The sequence below is a fragment of the Eptatretus burgeri genome, chromosome 8 (genome assembly GCF_056783735.1).
Source record: "Eptatretus burgeri isolate ZD-2024b chromosome 8, Ebu_testis_v1, whole genome shotgun sequence".
Taxonomy (NCBI): domain Eukaryota; kingdom Metazoa; phylum Chordata; class Myxini; order Myxiniformes; family Myxinidae; genus Eptatretus; species Eptatretus burgeri.
This window is the reverse complement of record NC_140968.1, coordinates 7,318,842-7,334,637: the sequence shown is the minus strand read 5'-3', so window position 1 is coordinate 7,334,637 and position 15,796 is coordinate 7,318,842. Positions and strand designations below refer to the sequence as shown.

Below are 15,796 nucleotides of genomic sequence, written 5' to 3'. Positions count from 1 at the left end.
AAAAAACAAGGAATTACATCTTCAGCAAAAAAAAAAAAATGCTCGTCCATATCATCCTATATAACAAGGAACACAATAAACTCGTTTCAAATCTCTGAGCTCTCGTGTCCCCTTGGTTGAAGGTATTATAAATATTGATGAAAAGTCATTTGTGTTCTTTACCAGTGAATGCAGCGCTTTCTTCTGAACCTCGTCTTGTTGAACCAACGAGATGGATCAAACATAATCACCCCAAAAAACAAAAGTGAGGAAATCGTGACGAACACGACATCACAAACTAGGGACATCCCTCCATCCTCAACATCATCGTTCTTGGAAAAGCTGTGGAAATAGACAAGGGCAGGGGTAGGAAACATGTTTATATCATTTCAAATTAAACTAAACAATGTTTTTACAATTATTTTACAAAATCAAAAAGTTTGTAACAAAGTACAATAACATGTTCTTGACAATTTTAGAGAACAAACACAATGGTTCATGGAATGTACGAGAGTTTATCGTTTGTCCCACGCTTGTCAAGGACAGGTTTGTAAGAGGGTTTGGGAAGTAATTTGTGATTTGTTCAGAATGCTGGCGATAGCTCGCCGACCATTTACAAAAAACACCGTGGGATCTTTAAGATCCAATATAAATGAGTGTTGGTAGATGAATCCTTCATGTTTAATGTTCCTCCAATGGTTGTAACACACATTACACGTGAAACACCAGGGTGGCAGTTTATGGAGGGATCGAGATTTGAACCCAGGCTCAGAGGTGAATGTGTAAACTGTGAAACTCCACCAGCCCTGAGATGGATCTTCTTGGGATCAATTTCCACTGCACACGGAGTGCAATGTGTGGCACGAGATACACTCAAGGTATACCGTGAAGATTCCTCCATCGACACGAACAAGAAGGAGATTTTACTTTGAAGGGACAAATTCCAAGTTTACTTGGTGGGGAAAGTTCACCTGCAGTTTCCAACCAAAGATAAACTCTCTTTATGTTCCTCATCACATCGTCAGGGTAAAGATGGATCACAACAATTTAAACGACAAACAAGGAAGATTAAATATGGGATTACAACTGTGCACCAATACTCACTGAACTACTCCTTTTTAAAGGCTACTCCTGTAATCTTTGATTTCCACAAAAAAGTGTCGTCAGACAAGACAGCCGACTTAAAAGGAATGAAAAATAGTGAAGCAGTGAGACCTGATGAGATACCATTGGAGAGATGGACCTGCCTTGGTGAATATGGGGTTCAGGTGTTCAATAAACCATTGAACTGGGTTATGATGAGATAGGACATTCCAAGGACATGGAGGTGAAACATTCTGGGATCATTATTTAATATTCCACTCTCCACATGTAGATATTTTCGATGAACCTTGAAGTTGGGAACATGGAATATTTCTTCATGGTTTCTGGTCATTTAAGTTTTCCTGAATGAGAAACTGTATGATGACCCTCTGTCATCATTTAACATTGATTTTATACATATTTTAAAAACACTGGGTTTGAGTAAAAAAACGTCTCTTCTTAAGGGGGTGTGTGTGGTGCACACGTGGAAAATGAGGGTGCTGTGTGTCTGATCTAATCCTACAGGAGGCACGATGGTACGGCGTGCTGTTTGCATGATCCAATCCCACAGCAGGCACGATGGTACGGTGTGCTGTGTGCATGATCCAATCCTACAGGAGGCACGATGGTACAGTGTGCTGTGTGCATGATCCAATCCTACAGCAGGCACGATGGTAAGGTGTCATCAAGCTCTATCTCAGATGTCCAACTTGTTGAAGCTCCACACCTCCTGCCCCACACCTCCACATCCTCCTCCACATCCTTCCCCACACCCCTCCCCCACCACACCTCCACATCCCCTACCTCCCCCACCCCCATACCTCCCCTACCCCCACCTCCCCACCCCTACCTCCCCCACCTCCCGCCCCACACCCCTCCCCCACACCTCCACATCCTTCCCCACACCCCTCCCCCACCACACCTCCACATCCTCCCCCACATCCCCTACCTCCCCTACACCCCTACCCCCAACACCCCCTACCTCCTCCCCACCTCCCTACCTCCCACACCCCTACCCCCACACACCCTCCCCCTACCTCCCACACCCCCTACCTCCCCCACACCCCTACCTCCCCCACCCGCCAACACCCTCTACCCCCTACCTCCCCCCCACACCCCCATTGAAAATCCAAAGTCCGGGCTGGGCCTGATCTCCCAAACTACAATAAAAACTCCCCCCGTGCTGTGTACCTTCCCCAAGTTCAGTACGTTATTTCTCACAATCCCTTCTTACCTGCTGTGGTGGTCGGGACGCTCCACTTCCGAGGACGGTGATCACGAACACAGCGATGAGAAACCACGACATGTCTGGTGTTCGCTAATCCACGGACTGATGATTTAACAACACACCTCTGTGTGAAGATCTTCCTGTTGTTGGGATTCTCATTGTAACCACGAGCAACCACTGTGGCATCACACCGTAATGTGGACACGCCCCTTTCCCTCGTTTCTGTTGATATTTTCACCTCAATATAATTATTTATATATTTTTGTTCTGATTAAGCTCTTCCGGTGAAAACCACGTGACCCAAGGTTGATCAACATCAGTTCTCGTGTTTTGTGTTTCAATCATTTTTACACCCATGAGTAGAGGATTTAAAAACGTTCATTTTGATAAGTTGGGACACTGATTATAATTGACCTTGTACAACAGACATGTGTTCATTTAATTTACTCCTCAACCCACTCTCTGCAGAAGTGGCAGTGAGGATCTTATTACGAGGCCTGGTGCGGTATATAGATCACCGTAGATCGAGGGTCCGGTCCGTTTTTCTGTGGTGGACGGGACAAACATGGAATGCCTGAAGGATGTAGGGATTTCTCCAAATTTCTGTCAGTTTAGTATTAAACAGCAGTAGCGACTGTTTAAAAAGGTAATCATACATGTTTGTGTTTTATATAATTATTTTTTTTAATGTTGGTGTTTCCCACCAAACGCCACGATAAGCCATTTATACACGTTAACACGGCATTTGACAAAGGAAGAACCCCTTCGGGAGGAACACTCATGCAGGATTATGAATTGCCCTTTATCAGAAACATATGAAAGATCACAGATAGAAACGTTTTTACAACAAAATTATAGGGAAACGAAAACCCTGCCGGGTCAATCTGACCCATGAATGCATTTGCGGGGGGGGGGGGGTATTACATGATTAAAATAAATTTCCTCGTGATCCTGAAAGAAAAATAAAAAACAAATTACACATTGTTCTCAACATGTATGAAAGGTCATGTGTAAAAATGTTTTGTTGGAGTGAAATATCATGTTGCGGTTGGAGGAACCGCATTCCTCCAAGGCAATGGCATCCAACATATAGAGGTCCCAAGAGAGTTATCCCATTAAAATACATATACATATATATATATATATATATATATATATATATATATATATATATATATATATATATATATATATATATATATATATATATATATAGTTGGTCCCTTTCCTCTTGTCAAATGGATCAAACGGAACGTGCATTGCGGGGATCTCATAGCTCGGTTTGCTTACACCAGCCTAACTTCATTTCTACTCTTCTTTTCTGCTTATTCCTGAGGTAAATCCAAATCTGGGTCCTCGCGGCGGCCAGCAGGCACTGCGCTCAGACACCCACCTGTGGAAACCGATGTGTGGAAGCTCAGACACCCACCTGTGGAAACGGTGGATCCGCGCATACTGCACGGAACATACTCGTGACACTTTATTATCGTACAGAGGAGGGCATGAATGGCATACATCTTACCGTCTGTTCATGGGTTTGCCATAACATCTTACCGTCGATCCTCGCTGGTGGCCATGGGTGCTCCCTGCGGATGGGGACGTCTTCTCGCCTCTCTTCTCGCCTCTCCGGCCGGCGAAGCCGTGACCAGGCACGGGCGTGCTGTACAGCTCAGGCCGCATGTCACATCACAGAGCAGGCCCACTGATCAGCGCCAGCCAGAGGGTGCCCGGGCAGGCATGCGGAGCCGACACGACCCTCTGCCGGTCGTCGGGGCACGGTCTGGGAGTTCGTGCAAGGCAATTCATGTCGCTGAGTTTGGTGCGGGCCGATTCATATCATGTCATGAGGTCGGAGTGAGACGATTCCACAGCTTGGGGCCATCTTGCCGGAAGTGTAGTGAAGCCGCTTCCAGCCATCATGACCAGCCCGCACAGGGGCCGGGGCCAATCAGAGCGCCCAATTTGGGTAATGACATCGCTTCGGGGTGCCCCCCCCCGAAAGGGGGGACGGGTAGCGAGGCCGTCCATAGTTCCGGTTTGGTGTTCCAGTTCGTCGTGCTCTGCTCTCGACGCCGCCTTGTCGCCTTTTCCACCCACTGACCCCGCCTTGTCGGCATCGCCTGCGACTCCGCCTCCTCCTCCTCCCGCACTTCTCCACCCATACGTCGCCGACTCCACCAACCCACCTGGTCCTGTTTACCACTCCGCCCACTCGCTCTCGACTCCGCCTTCTCCATCCACTCGCTCCCGACTCCGCATTCTCCTCCCACTCGCTAATGACTCCTCCCAAAGTCCCTCCCTTCACGCCCGACGGTCGCGTCATTCTCTGGACTGATGCCAGCTGCACGAAATGCCACAAAGCAAGAGACGGCACGCCAGCTGTCAGGAAGGTATCGCCCAGCTGAGCATCCCCCCAAAACGTATTGATGGCGCGATCGGGCACTCGTGCAAGGTATTGAGAGCCTCATTACCTCTTCTCCTTTTTCTCTTCATCGGGTTGTGTGTGTGTGTGTGTGTGTGTGTGTGTGTGTGTGTGTGTGTGTGTGTGTGTGTGTGTGTGTGTGTGTGTGTGTGTGTGTGTGTGTCATGGTGCCTATCCTCGTAAGTTAAGATGGCAGTACAATAATTATTTCGGGTAAGAGTCTGCTCTGTGTCTGCTTTTGTAAGTTGCTTGTGTATTGTCGCACCTCACGCTTCTTTCTCTCCCTGCATGACACACAATAAAACTATGAACAGTGCCACATACCTTTCCTCACCTGCTTGTAAATAAATTATTATTAGAAATGTTCCCAGCTCATTTATGTCTGTTCTTTCACCGATCCAGCATGATCCGAATCCTTCCTTCGCCGAGACTTTATTCCTAATGATCCGTTCCTTTTAGCCAGTGCGTCCTTGGGAGTGTCGCTCGGCTGCATCCAGTCCAGTAAAGTGATCCGGTTCGGACAAGGCATACCGAGGGTGTGTTCCCTGGTAATTATATTGTTACAGTTGTGAAAATTCACAGAACACCATTCAGGTCCTTTACCTCAGTTATGTCGATAAGTGTGTGTCCAGATTAGATTTCCCCACCAATGTCTAAAGAGAATTATTCGTGTGCCGGGCTGTGCATCTTTGAGTTAGCCGTTATTCCTTCCTATCGTTCTTTTAAAACGAACATCCCCTCGCCATCATCTCCACAAACAACGCCATCTTTCGGCCAGCATCATCTCCACAAACGACGACAAAGACAATAACAACTACCAGAGCAATTCATCGACCACGTTCGCCTTTGATCGGGGCGGTTCCTGCCAAAATGAGGGTTCAAAGGTGAAGTGAAGGAGGGCTCCTTGAGGAGAGATGGAGAGGAGTCTCGCTCCTTGGTCTCCTTGATGAGTCGGGGTGAAGGGTGCCAGAGTTGTGGTTGGCGGTTGTGAGGAACCTGCGTGGACATCGGTGGTCTTGGCGGAGCATCGGTGTGGAGAGGGGACTCGGACAGAGGAGTTGGTCGAGTCGGAGCCGAAGCAGACGTCGAGGGTCGCCCAGCGAGTCACCACGAGGGTGGCAGGTAACCTGCCCGACCTCTCAGAGTCCTTCGGCCATCCCGGCTCCAAGCGAACATTAAAGGCTTACGGGCCCAGTTCTCTTTTCTTTTCTGAGGATTTGCATGGAAGTCTGTGGCGCCTTGTCCCATAAGTAGGTTGTTATAAGTGTATGTAGATAGTAAATAGATATCGGCTGTAGGCTTTTTGCTCGTGTCCTGTCCCTTACCCCCATTCATTGCCTTCATTGCAAACGTGCCTGCATTACAAATAAATACCCCCATTGCTTGAATATACACCTGCTCGTTGCGTCCCTTTCTCCATTGAACTGCCATAATTGCGTTTGGAATAATAGCTGGTTTTTTTAACACCAACAAGATAATCGGGTCCGACGGGACCTGGCGATATTAAAAAAAAAAAAAAAAAAAAAAAAAAAAATAATAATAAAAAAAAAATCGCTCGGCAATCGCAACAGAGCGAGCTGCTTAAGCGGCTCGTTTTCGAGCAGGTCCCGTTGAGGTACAACCTCTCGGTAGTCTGCCCGCGCGAATAATTAGGTAAATCGACAATTCGGCGATCGGACTCTGTAGCGCAGGCAGAGCATTGACAAGGTTGTGGTGTGCTTAAAACACACTCGTAGCTGGATTTTGGCGTTGATCCGAAAGCTACGACTGGATTGAAACGGTCGGTGGGTGCTTGGCCACAATTAGCTAAAAGCGGTCGCCCGCACGCCGGGGTGGCGGAGATCCACAACAATATCATGTGATTAATTAGGTAACCCGGTTAACCCAGAGACGGGAGGACCCTCGGTCACGTGGTTGAGTTATCGGCGTCCACGGTCGGTTAGCGATCTGCCGCATCACATAATTATCCGTGTGCGATGGTCTACAATTCTGGGGAGTCTGGTGGGAGCCGAGATAGCTCCCCCCCGCCCCAACACCCCGGTGGCATTCTCAACCAGACCCCCGGCCGGCAACAATAGGTTAATGAATACTCGGGTCTATCTGACCAACGAAAGCATGAACGTGAAGTTTTTTCATATAAAATTTTCAATGACATTTTCTGAACAATCCCGAAAAAAAAAACTTAAACAAACATACAGGAATGTGTAAAACCCTATATTTGGGTTATATGTGAAAGATCATACAAAAACAATTTTTATTTAAAAACTTGCAAGAAAACAAAACTCTGCCGGGTCAATCTGTCCCGTCGAATGCGTTGGAGGGTGCTGTGAGAAATTTGTATGGTATTTTTGTATCAATATGAACATAACAGTAATAACAGGCAAAATATTCAATGATATTGAAGAAACATATCACACCATAAGCATGGTCAATCCAAACATGCAATCCAACAAGAGAAACATATTTTGCACCTGAGGTGGGGTTGTGGAAGAAAAATAATTAATTCCGTCTTGTGAAATGTATAATATGCTGCACCAACCATTTTCTTTCATGTGAGGTGATGAACTGACACTCATTTCCTCTTGTATGCTTATAAATGCTTCAAGTATAGGAATTTGAAGAATATCCTCTCGATGTTACTTCTCTTTTCCAAGTTTTGGACCTGTTCCACCTTCTTGTTGTGTTCTTTTCAGTTTTCATAAATCCCTTTCCAAAAGTAGTTCATCTTTTTCTTGGGTGGAGGGATTGAAACAGTCTGCTTCAATTTCCATAGTTTTTGATTGAATCTCACAAGGAAATTTTCAAACTGCTGGTCTTTTCTTCTTTAATTTACTTTGTTTGTTTGATTTTTTTTCGGCTCTCATTGGTTGTTGTCTATTTTGGTTTTCAAAAGGTGAGAAGAAGTTCTCCCAGAACTCAATATTTCCACCTCCTTTTTGGTAAAGGATCATGGTTCATAAACCAAACTGTGAAATGTCCTTCTCATAGCCTCGTTCCAAAATCTTCACTGAACCTCTGACAGCCTCCACTTGGAGCTTGTTTGGAGTGATATTCCCAGTGATATTCAAGTACAAAGTAAGGGTTTTCTTTATCATTCCTCTCGATCCAACTATCACTGGTGTAATTTCAGCTTACTTCATTTTTGAGGTCATCTTGACCTCATTTTTCAGAAGCTGGTATTTTGTCATTTTCATGATTTCAGTGGCATGTCGTGCAAAGTCATTGGAAACTGAAACCTCAATGAAAAATGCTGACTTTTCCTTTTTGTGTTTGAGCACTATGTCCAGACGCAATGCTTTGTTTGTGATGTCCATACTTTCCACCATTTTCTTAAAAGACATCAGTGTCGTGTTCTTGATCTTGAGCATTTATGATGACGCGTTCTCCATCCCAATTCATTAGACCTCTTCTTAGCCATTCAAGTGAGTTTTCCATGTCAATTCCTGTTCTGTCAAGGTCTGTTTTAAATCTTCCTGCTCTTTTATCACTCCCATTTGTCAGTGTTTCTGCTGATATTTATTTTTGTAGTTTTTCTTTTTTTGTTTTTCTTTGCAATCATGATGGCTGTGTTTGTTTCTGTTTCATTTTCTCGTGTAGTATTCATCATTTGCACCTGTTTTTTGAAGTTTGTTGCAGTGGATCAAGGAATCCTTTTCTGCTTTGTTGTTTTCTTGGTCCTATACAAATCTCATTCGATCATCTGTTCTCTGTTCTCTTCAAATCTCAGGGATGCAGCTTTTCACATACTCCGCTCGTCTGACACACATTGTTCTGTGCGCATGGTTAAGCTCCAACACACCACCTCGTTCTCGTCTCGGTAAATACAACATCAGTATGCATTGGTTTTTGTGGAAAATCTTGTGAATAGTGAGAAGTTTCCTTGTTTTCGTGTCTAAATTGTTGTTCTCCAATTGTGGCCAGTTTATAATTGCACAGCCATATTGGAATACCAGCACTGCAAGGTGGTTTATAGCTTTGGTTTTGTTCATTGGAGAGGGGGAAGACTTCAACATTAGTCTTATTCTGCATAGGTACTCTTTGCCGATTATTTTACGCATATTTTTGTGTTGCACCTGGGGCTTCTTTTATTCCGAGGCATTTTTTGGATGCTTCGTTTTCTCGGAACTGTATTGTGGTCTGTTCTTTTTATATGGATTTTTTTGTATGCTCGCCGTGATGCATCCTCATGTGCTGATTCAAATTGCCTTTATGAGAGAAACTTTTATCACAAATGGAGCATTTGTAAGGACGTTCTCCTGTATGGATCCTCATGTGTACTTTCAAATCACCTTCACAAGAGAAACCTTTATCACAGATAGAGCATTTGCAAGGATGCTCTCCTGTATGGAACATCATATGCCTATTCAAATTGCCTTTATGAGAGAAGCCTTTATCACAAATGGAGCATTTGCAAGGAAGCTCTCCTGTATGGATCCTCATATGCTTATTCAAACTGCCTATTTGAGAGAAGCCTTTATCGCAAATGGTGCATTTGAAAGGACGCTCTCCTGTATGGATCCTCATGTGTATTTTCAAACTGTCTTTATGATTGAAACCTTTATCACAGACAGAGCATTTGTAAGGATGTTCTCCTGTATGGATCCTTACATGCCGATTCAAACTGCCTTTACGAGAGAAACCTTTATCACAAATGGAGCATTTGAAAGGATGCTCTCCTGTATGGATCCTCATGTGAATTTTCAAACTCCCATTTTCAGAGAAACCTTTATGACATATGGAACATTTGTAAGGACACTCTCCTGTATGGATCCTCATATGTATTTTCAAATTGCCTTTTTGAGAGAAACCTTTATCACAGACAGAGCATTTGTGAGGATGCTCTCCTGTATGGATCCTCATATGTATTTTCAAACTGTCCTTTTCAGAGAAACCTTTATCACATATGGAACACTTGAAAGGATGCTCTCCTGTGTGGATCCTCATATGCCTTTTCAAACTGTGTTTTTCAGAGAAATCTTTATCACAGACAGAGCATTTGTAAGGATGCTCTCCTGTGTGGATCCTCATATGTCTTTTCAAACTGTGTTTTTCAGAGAAACCTTTAGCACAGACAGAGCATTTGTAAGGACGCTCTCCTGTGTGGATCCTCGTATGCCTTTTCAAACTGTCTTTTCGAGGCAAACATTTATCACAGACAGAGCATTTGGGTGGGCGTTGTCTGTGGGTCCTCATCTTTATTTGGAAGTTTCTTGAAGTAAAATCTGCACTGCATGTATTACACTTATTGCACACTTGCCTTTCGAGAACCTTTTTGGATTTGTTTAATTTAATATTGATTTTTGTGCTCTTTTCACCAGATGTACAATTGTATTTTGAGACTTGTTCTTGGGATTGCTTCTTCAAAATAGACGATATCTTCACCGTCGAGCTGCTCCTGGACCATATCTGGCCAACTGGACTTCTTGATTGTTCTACAAAAACAAACAGCAAGAAATTATTTTCGTGAAACTCAAAACTCAAAAATTTTACAAACTGTGATTTCAAGAGTGAATGTTAATTTTGTATGTTTCTGCTCACCTGATGCAGAACAGAAATAACTCTCGTTTGTCAAATGAACATCTGAATCTTCCTTTGCAGAAGCACATCTCAAAGTTTCTGAGACAGATGAACCGTGGTGTTGTCTGGATTCCACACTTACAGCATAAAAATCACCTGAAAACAATGAAGGAAATGAAGTTTAAAACACTGCCACATTTCAATCTCATCAATAGGTAGAATGCAATAGACGACACTTCCACTGTTAGAACGAGGCTCAATAATGCTGCCACCATTACAGGAGATTAAACCAGGTGTTTAGAATGAGAAAATTTATATACAGTATATATTGTTATTGATTTCCACCGCGCTCGGCGTACGGACGATGGTTTTAGCCAAATCGCGGTTGCGCACCCACCAAAGGCCGCAATCCAGTCGTGGCTTTCTGGACCAACCCCGGAAACCAGCCACGGATGCCTTAACGCATCATAAACTAGTCAATTACTCTGTCCACGTGCTACAAGGTTAATCGCCGAATTATCGATATACCTTACTATTCGCACGGATAGAAATAGCTCGAGTTTATACTTCGATGGGACTTGTACGAAAACGAGCCGCTTAAGCGTGCTCGTTCCTTGTGTGAAGCCGAGCGGTTTTAATTCGCCAAATCCCGTTGGACCAGATTATCACTTTTATCGGCCTGAATAGCCCGTTAACATCCCGAGCGCACCGTGGCAGTCAATGGCAGAAAATGATGCAACGAGCAGGTTGACATTCAAACAATGGGGCATTGCAGTAAGCAGTCAATGGGGGGATGGGGACAAGACACGAGCAAAAAGCCAACAGCCGAGATCTATACGATAATGTACAAGCACGTACTTGATCACAATTCTACTTAGAGACAAGGCGCCACAGATTTTCATGCAAAAACACAAGGGAAAGAAAACGGGCTCATGAGCCTTTATTTACAAACTCGGGAGCCTGGTTGACCGAGGGCTCCGAGAGGCCGGGCTGGTTACCTTGCTGCCCCTTGGTGGCGACTCGGTGGTCTTCGTCTCCCTGGCCCGTTGCCAACGTGGCAGCGGCTTGAATGGAAACATGGTTGGACGGGCTGGTGGCGCGCCTGACTCTCCGTACTCTGCTCTCCGCATCGAACCGCTGGCTTGGTGGTCGGGCTGGTGGCGTGCCCGACTCTCCGTACTCTGCTCTCTGCGTCGAACCGCCAACAATGTCCCCACCCGTTAAAATTCTGCTCTCGGCGTCGGAACGCGCCTTTTTATAGCCTGGAGGGGTGATTTGGTTGTAGGTTTCACCACCCGAAGCCGGCGCTTCCCCCTTTGAACCTTCACCCTAGGCTGGCTCCGCCCCTTTCACCTCTGATTGGCCAGTTCTCTTCACGGCAGAGGTCGTTTTGATCTGATTATGGTGATCAGCCGTCTTCACGGCTGGTTTGCACACGGACGTTCCGATTGGCCAATTTCTTCCACGGCAAAGCCCGTTTTGATCCGATTATGGTAATCAGCCGTCTTCACGGCCGATTTGCACACGGACGTTGGAATGTGGTTCTTCCTTTCGGCGTCGACGGCATCTTGCCGCTGTTGCTGAGGCGGACGTGATGGTGTCGCGATGTTGATGGTGCTGTGGTGGGGATGGCGTGGTTGTAGAGTTGTTGGCGTTGTGGTGGGGATGGCGTGGTAGTAGAGTTGTTGGCGTTGTGGTGGAGGTGGCGTGGTTGTAGAGTTTGTTGTTGAGATGTTGTTTGTTTACAATAAAAGATAGAAAAAGAATAACGGCTAACTCAAAGATGCACAGCCCGGCACACGAACAAGACCCATTATACATCGGTGGGGGAATCTAACCTGAAACACAGACTTATCGAAATAACTGATCTCCGGGGAACGTGAATGGTGTTCTGTGAATTTCCACCACCGTAATACTACCCCCTCCCCTTTTTAAAGACTCGTCCCGAGTCGTCAAATTTTCGTGTGCCTTCATGTGGAAGTTCTCCCCTAGTACGATTTACCTTCGGATCCCTGAGTGCGACATTTGGTGTATCCGTGTCCCAAAAATAAATAACCTATGGGCTGTGTAACTAAACAAACTCACTCATACAGACGACTTAACTAAATTGCTGGCGCCAAGACAAACATGCAGGGGGAGCAAAACTTATTTACACTTTAACCTTATAAATTTACACTAAACCATGGCCCAGGACCGATGGACTCTGTGGGAGAGAAGGCATGGCAAAGTTAGCAGTTATGTGAGGGTGAGCGCTCCGCAGCTGAATGTCGGACGTCCTCAGGGCCTGATCAAAAGGTCCCCCTTGAGTTTCTTCCTTCTTTCCTACCCCAGCTGCTGGAGGCAACTCACCCTAACCCGGCATGCCATTTGAAGAGGGTAGCCAGGCTGTCCAAATGCAGTCTCTGGCTCCCTGTGCAGGAACAATAAGGTAGCCGGCTGCCCAATGCAGTCCCAGGCTCCCCCGTTGACATGAACAAGAAGGTAGCCGGCTGCCCAATGCAGTCCCAGGCTCCCCCCTTGACATGAACTGGATGGATGATGCAGAAACACAAAACGGTGCACTTGCTGCACCAATGCAGTCTCAGTGTGCGGCTGCCTGCCGGGCAGTGCTTGCAAAACACGCTGACCCTGGCGCACATGGTAATGGATGGACACAGGGACAAATGCAAGAACACAAGGGTAGCAGGCATTGGGTTATAGCAGAGGCAGGCAGACAAGGCTTGGAAAGGCAAGGCCGGAACAGGCCGCTGTAGCACAACGGACCGGCAGGTGAAGCTGGCCGGCCTCTGGTCTCGTTCAATGAGGGTTGTGGAGGGAGTGCGGCCGGCCGCTCTGAAGGTGACTCGGACTTACCCTATTGTCTCCCCCCAACCTATCGCCTCTGCCTGTCTCTGTCCATAACCACTCCCTTAGTTTGTAACACAAAATAAATTTAGCCCCATCTTATTTTTTTTTTCCTTATAATTCCGTCTCCCTCACCCCCTTTATTGTCTCTGTCCGGCAAACCTATGGTCATCCTAGCCGACTCCCAACCCCTACGTTCCCTTTCTGGAGGGGAATAAAGGAGAGGCTAGCGTCCTGTCTTGAGGCCCAATAAAGCCTCAGAATGGCCTCCCTCAGATTTCAGCGATCTACCACGGTGAGTCCAGCGGCCCACCGAGAGCAAAGGGATGGATGGTGCGAAGAGGTACATTTCGCTATCTACCCTAACATTTATTAATCCTTAAACTACCCCAGGGCTTTCCAAAAACACCTCTCACTTAAACGATTGGTTCTACCAACCAAGATTCCCGTCGCCTGTGTTGGTGTCCTCACAAATTTGGGCCTTACCCTCAAATTTTGCCTCGTGCCCTTGCACAGTTTTGTGGCTGGGCAGCGTGGCTTACTTGGCAGGAAGTACCCTCTGCCGAATCTCCAACTACAGCACCCCCGGGCCCTGAGGCTGTCTCCGAGCCGACCAGCGCCCTAAGATCTGGGGAGTGCCCTCCATGGCTACTCCCCCTCGACGCTCACGTGGCAGGCTGGCGCCACGGGCCCCTTTTCCCCGGGTGCCCACGACACTGCCCACGCGGCCATTGGCGCTCAGGGTCTCGCATAATGTGGGCCCACCCGTGCCCACTACACTATCCCGGCCCCTCTTTTTCCCTTGGCCTACCGCGGCCGACTAGTCCGGTGCCCACTAAGCGATACTCACCGTTCGTAGCCACGCTCCCAGCCCGTCAACAGGACTCCTGCACCGCTCCAAACGGGTTTCGGGCCTACACTCACACCAACAGCAAAACGACCTCCATTATGTAAATTTGGCTAACCCACTCACTGACTTTACTCTGACCCCAGGGTCCCTTGGGTGGGAATCACTCCTCCCCCCAGTCACTCATCACACCATGCATACCACATTCGCTCCATTCACACAGGCCTGCTGGCCCTCACTCATTCATCAAGTACATTTTCCATTCTCAATTCATTTCATCGCTCACATCTCTGAACACTGCCATTCTACTAACAGTCCCCTCGCTGACTCGTTCTCCCTCATCATCCCTTAAACTCATAGCACATCCTTTTACTCTACGTAGCTAAGCTACGTCCCCACGACACATTTAAAGTCTGTCATTGTCTCCAAAAATCATTTCCCATTCCAAATCGAAACTGAAATCCCTCTAACTAATCAATTCCACGGGCCCCATGAAGACTATCCATGTCCCCATGAAGCCCGTCCAACTAATGCTAACCGAACTAATGCTAGCTAGTGCTTCCTTTGCCCTGACGGCAGGGTCTCCTATGAGTCCTACCCATGCCCAGGAATCCTGTATACCCGAAGTGGCGATGCTTGCTTTTCTCTTTTTTTTTTTTTTCCTCTTTGCGGACCAGCGCGGCAATTCACAAACCGCGCTCTTTTCTCGTGACATCATGGCAGCTGTTCGAGCTTTGCGCTCCTCGTCCCTTCCTCTCGGACGGTAACATCCAGCAGGAATTTCCCTCCTGCCGGATTCCAACCATGCATGCAACCATGACGTCACTGCGAATCACAAGCAAGCCTCGCGTTTCGAGGGGTTCCTGACGCGAGCCCGTGTGCTCCGCTCGCCCGTAACCCACGCCGCGGAATCCCCGATGACATCACTCACACCCCGAATCCGCGCAAGCCGGGGTATGCGTAACGCATCGGGGAAGCTGCTTCGCGCGCTCCGCGAACATAGCGTGCGGCGCAGGCCACACGGAGCTCGACACGCTCGCCTGAAGAACCCGTCCGATCCAAATTCACAATCTCCAGCCGAACTTCAGTCCGTCTGCGGGGTCGGCTTGTATCCACCACGGGCGTTTCCGGACCGGATTTTACCTGCGAAGGCGCGCGCGTGGCGGCCTCGTACGAAGCACAGCACGGACCTCGCGCGCTGCTCTGCGAATCCGGCACGGTTCTCGAAATGGCGAAGGCCGCTACACGGCCCTTGTCCCTCGTCTGGTGCAGTCTCCGTCACGATTCAACGCACACACTCCCATGTGCCATGACGCCCAGACATGCGGTTGTGTTTTCCCGCATAGCAACCGCCATTTCCCTCTCATACCACGACCTCACACACGCAGTTCCGCGGTTCCTCTCACACACGGCGCTTCTCCCATACACACCTTTTCACTCACTCACATCATTTCACTCACGCGATGCGTACGTTTCAACATGCTTGCTGCACTCACACCTTTAACCACACACACCGGGACAATCACGCTGGGGAATTGCGCTACCACAAGCGCTCCCGGGGCCTCCATACCCCCAAGCTCCGCGTGTACCCGTTCACAGCACTCACCCCCCTAAACTCACAAGGCACGACCGAACCCACCTGGTCGTGATCCGCTTCAAGGGGGCATATTCCCTCCCCTCGTTCCTGGAGGAGGCTATCCTTCTGCTCGCACCGGGTCACGACACATTCCGCCAGCTCACCCCCAATGTCCTCCACTATCTCTACCTGTGTGTTCTCGTCTTTTACCCCGTCCAATTCACCCTCTATCTCCAGTGTCTCTGTTGTTCTTTTCTCTGTTATTATTAATTTTTCCGTCACCTCCATGCATCTCGCCCA

At 47.4% G+C, this 15,796-nt stretch overlaps 3 protein-coding genes across 5 annotated transcripts in view; all 3 read right to left on the bottom strand.

Moving 5' to 3' along the window:
• The window catches only part of LOC147021012 (uncharacterized), a 420,342-nt gene that overhangs the window by 154,373 nt on the left and 250,173 nt on the right, over window positions 1–15,796 (bottom strand). The window lies entirely within an intron of this gene.
• Window positions 1–15,796, bottom strand: part of LOC147021016 (uncharacterized) — a 118,967-nt gene that overhangs the window by 83,964 nt on the left and 19,207 nt on the right. The window lies entirely within an intron of this gene.
• The window catches only part of LOC147021015 (uncharacterized), a 28,462-nt gene continuing 19,579 nt past the window's right edge, over window positions 6,914–15,796 (bottom strand). For both annotated transcript variants that reach the window (XM_085893574.1, XM_085893573.1), the window contains 2 exons: window positions 10,251–10,385; window positions 6,914–10,144 (listed from right to left, as the gene is read on the bottom strand). In XM_085893574.1, coding sequence (XP_085749700.1) covers window positions 8,859–10,144; window positions 10,251–10,385 — 1,421 coding nt within the window. In that variant the 3' untranslated portion in view covers window positions 6,914–8,858. The remainder of the gene's footprint in view (window positions 10,145–10,250; window positions 10,386–15,796) is intronic.